At 39.8% G+C, this 4,052-nt stretch overlaps 1 protein-coding gene across 1 annotated transcript in view; it reads right to left on the bottom strand.

The window, feature by feature from the left end:
* The window catches only part of LOC109971244 (fatty acid desaturase 2-like), a gene marked incomplete at its 5' end in the record, with an annotated part of 20,136 nt that extends 16,087 nt beyond the window's left edge, over window positions 1–4,049 (bottom strand). Inside the window, 10 exons of the mRNA XM_020619373.1 lie at window positions 240–319; window positions 411–507; window positions 1,640–1,737; window positions 1,952–2,028; window positions 2,108–2,168; window positions 2,251–2,376; window positions 2,451–2,552; window positions 2,651–2,848; window positions 3,011–3,121; window positions 3,939–4,049. Of these exons, the coding sequence (XP_020475029.1) occupies window positions 240–319; window positions 411–507; window positions 1,640–1,737; window positions 1,952–2,028; window positions 2,108–2,168; window positions 2,251–2,376; window positions 2,451–2,552; window positions 2,651–2,848; window positions 3,011–3,121; window positions 3,939–4,049 (1,061 nt within the window). The remainder of the gene's footprint in view (window positions 1–239; window positions 320–410; window positions 508–1,639; window positions 1,738–1,951; window positions 2,029–2,107; window positions 2,169–2,250; window positions 2,377–2,450; window positions 2,553–2,650; window positions 2,849–3,010; window positions 3,122–3,938) is intronic.
* Window positions 4,050–4,052: the final 3 nt, after the last annotated feature.

Here is a 4,052-nt window from a genome sequence, read left to right as displayed (position 1 = left end):
CTGTTGTGTTCGAGCAGTCCTAACAAATACTTTGGCTTCAAAATGCTTAATGGTGATTATGCACCAGAAGCTTTTAGAGATGTCTGATGGACCTTTAATGCTTTTTGCATCTGTAGTGTTTTTTATTTCTGTATCAGTAAAAAACAAACATTACTCCTTAAAGGCTGTGTTTGGTTTTCTACAAACTGACATCATGGCAAGCCCGTTCTCCTGACTACATTCATAGTCATTTAACTTACTGATGTTCAATTTTAAAGTTGAGATGTCCGCTGAACCAGTCATTGAAGAAGGACTGCTCAATATTACAGGTGGTTTGTAACTAAAGTAGAAAATCAGACAGAAGAGTGCAGATGAGTTGATACACCAGCAGCGCCCACAGGCAACTGTGGATTGCACGATAAACCAGGTACCTGCATGGTTAACCAGTCCTGGTGCTTCTCATAGTCGATTTCCATCGGCAGATGATTCATCTGAGTTACCCACACAAACCAGTGACTCTCCAGAAACCTGTAATATTCACAACAAAACAAGACCAGTCACCGAGTCATGTGTCACAATATGTGATCAAGGAGCTGTCTGAAACTGTGCTATCACTTCACTACATTCTTTATGAAGGGTTTGCGTACTGACATTAATAAGTGATTTAATAAAGATTTATCAGCATTGGGTCAGCAATAATGCATTTCAAAGTACAGCTTTTATTTTACAGGTCCTGAATAATGCTGAATAATGCCTTTCACTATCCTCCAGCACAGCTCGTTCGTCTTTTAATTCTACTCACTACATTTTAGTGACAATGAAAGAACCACAAACTCAATACATACACATTTTGATAGATTTGTAAAGAGCATGTGCTGCAACATATTTTTCAAATAGGAGGTGTCTGTGTGGTTTGTTGACATTGTAACATTGTGGTAGCTGTGTATGAGTATTGAGGTGTATGTAAAGAAATGACAAACATGTTAGATTTTCATATTGCCCAGAATGAAGCCTATCCAATTTTGATTGTTATTTAGAACTACAATCCTGAACTTGCGTTTTTGAGACAGGTATCTCACGCAACCAATAACACTGCCTCCATGTCCGGCATATCACTCAGGAATAGCTGTGACCTGATGCCTATTTTTAGCTTCAGGTCTATTATTTCTTAGTTACACGCAAAATACCGCTCCACAGAATCTACCAAAACAATGAAAGCTCACTAGTTCCAACCGAACTCCACAAAAATAGAGAAGTACATCAAGTGAAAACAGCTAAAACACATCAGTCCCATTGAACATGAAGTTCTTTTTAAAGTGTGTGTAGTTTTTATTTTCTGCATTTTACCGTGGGTTGATATTACAATTCCCTCATTGTCTGTAGCTCTGAGAGTGTGTTGTCCAGCCCCCAGTTATTCGTTCATTCATATCAGTAATTTAAGATAATAAACGTAATAATTTGGAATCTGGGCCTAATCCAGTATTTGGACCAAGAAGCTCCTGAAAAAAACAGTGTTACAGATATTTCATGAACATTTTCTCTAAGTAAAAATAAGTACTGGAGTGGAACAGGTACCGGCAGATACTTTCAGGGCCAAAAAAAAACCCTACATCGAGACATCCCTAATAAAAACAAGTTAATATTTCTTCGGGGGTTTTACCTGAAAAAGGCCATGAGTGCCAATGCGCCAAGCAGACCATACAGGGGTACATAACACCAGAAGTAGCGAAGATAGAATGTCAAGGCCCAAGCCATATCCTTCACAAGACAAGCAGGTTAATATAATATCATTTATTAATTAGCAAGCATTCCTAATTCGTCTGTATGTTCATATAAGTCATACTATTTCCTTTGTGGTGTTTTTTTTAACATAGATGATAAGATTAAAAACTATTTGCCTGCATTAAATCCTCATGTCAAGTAGAAAAATACATACAAACTGCACTGTATGATGCACAAGACAGAATCTTACCACCCAGTCACGGCGGGTGATCATGGTGTGCATTATATGATAGTTGTAAAAAACTGGAATGAGCAGCGGTGGCGCCACTAAAAGAGAAACACATAAAACTTTCTCCTGTAAAGTATTCATGGGTTCATTCATTTAAATGACTCTTAAAAAACATACCAAGAAAGAAGTACTGGTGTTGGCGATTATAGGGAAAACGTTTGATCTTTTTAATGCCATACTGTAACAAAGAGGAGTACAGAGTTAGAGCGGGCAGCCAGGTTACACTGGATGCTAAAGGATCTCTGCTTTGTGATACTTGCCTCTACCGGTTGAGTGGTTCCAAGTACAAACATGTCCAACAGGCTGATATCAGGGTCCTTACGGAAGATGTTGGGTTTAGCATGATGCTGGAAATGTCGTTGATTCCACCAGTTGGCAGAAGCGCCCTAAGAATACAGTCTTTTAATATTTATGGAAACATTTCAATAAACAAATATATATGACTTACAAGACCGGTCACCTTTAAACTACCAATGACAAACTTCTGCACCAAGTGATTCCAGCGGGATGTCTTACAGACAGACAGGTGGCCAAAGTCGTGTTGGAGCCACCCGGCCTGTGACTAGAGAAGAAAAAGAGGAACGAGCATTTCGAGATTTGTCTGCTGCAGAACCTCACTTCATGATTCAAGCCTCATCGGGAACACTTTGACCAAGTCACCTGAGCAGTTGCCAGCAGGACTGCACATAAAAATGTCAGGCTCCAGCTTGTTCCCCAGTGCAAGACCACCAGCCAGGCAAGCGCCTCCAGCAGCAAGATGTGACCCACATGGAGGCAGAAGAGCAGAGGCTGAGATCGAAACAGACCGTCTTTCTCTGCCTGAACACGTAAAGCAGCAAATTCCTGTACGATCGCAGCCTGAGAGCGAGGAAAAGAAAGAGAAGATCCTGTAAAGCTCCAAGGGTGAAGCAAGATTGGCCAGTTTTCCGGTCTGACCCTCCCCATTTCCTCAGGCATTACAGTACGCGTGGGACTATAGAATAATGTGAGGTTGTATATGAATATTTACATAGATCTCACTTTTTTTCCCCCATCATGGCTGGGCTCTGTTGATGCCAGCTCTCCAATCTGCAGAGGCTTCAGAAACCTTTGCACAAACTTTGGATCAGGGTGAAAAGCAGAAAACGGCTCCTGGCAAACAGAAAGGAGAAAAAGTTATGTACATGTCATGTACATTTATCGGTGGTGGAAGAAGTACTCAGATAATTTACTTAAATAAAAGTACAAATAGAACAATGTAAAAAGGACTACGTTCAAAATGATCTGTGAATGTAGTTTTTCTAAGCTTGTTCTTATACACATGCATCAGTGTAAAGCAGCACTTTAATAATACTGTCTTTTGCTTGAATGGAGTAGTTTTCAAACGAGTGATAAGTGACACGAGTAACGGGGTGGGAAAGGAAAAGCAAAAGCTCTGCAACAAAAACGTGTTTTTTATTTTATTTTGTTTTATGTTGGTTATGTAAATCTGAAAATTAATTATAGCTTCATATAAATACACTATAGTTAAGTACAAAGTACAATATTTCCCTGTTGGTGGAGTAGAAGTGTAAAGATGTATCAAATGGAAATACTCAACTAAAGTACTTGAAATTTGTTTTTAAGTAAGTTTTGGGGTTTGTTGTCCACCAAAGGACTGGAACCCCAACGACTAGGTCATTAGGGGACACTGTTGGCCCTGGAAGGACTGAAACACCACCCAGGGGGATAAATACCTCCTGCTCACTACCAGTCAGAACTGATGAAGCCTCTTGGATGAGAGGTGAAACATCTTCTACGTAAAACTACATCCAGATGCCTTCTTCTAAGTTTTTTCAGCATACTACGACCTGGATGACTGAGAATTTGCATGGACACAACCACAAAAGCCTCTTACATTCTCAGGAAAATATGTTAATTTTATTATATGTATTGTAAAATGGCCTAGATAGAAAAAAAACACATTTACTGTGGCATCCTCTCCAGCATAGTGGCTGATAACCCGAAACCCTCCTGGATGCCTTTTGGCCCACTGAGTGATATTGTACACCTTTCTGTCGATGACCAGCCACTGATCATTTCC

This window comes from Monopterus albus, unplaced genomic scaffold (assembly GCF_001952655.1).
Source record: "Monopterus albus unplaced genomic scaffold, M_albus_1.0 scaffold218.1, whole genome shotgun sequence".
NCBI lineage: Eukaryota > Metazoa > Chordata > Actinopteri > Synbranchiformes > Synbranchidae > Monopterus > Monopterus albus.
The sequence above is the reverse complement of the archived record's forward strand: the minus strand, read 5'-3'. Positions and strand labels throughout refer to the sequence as shown.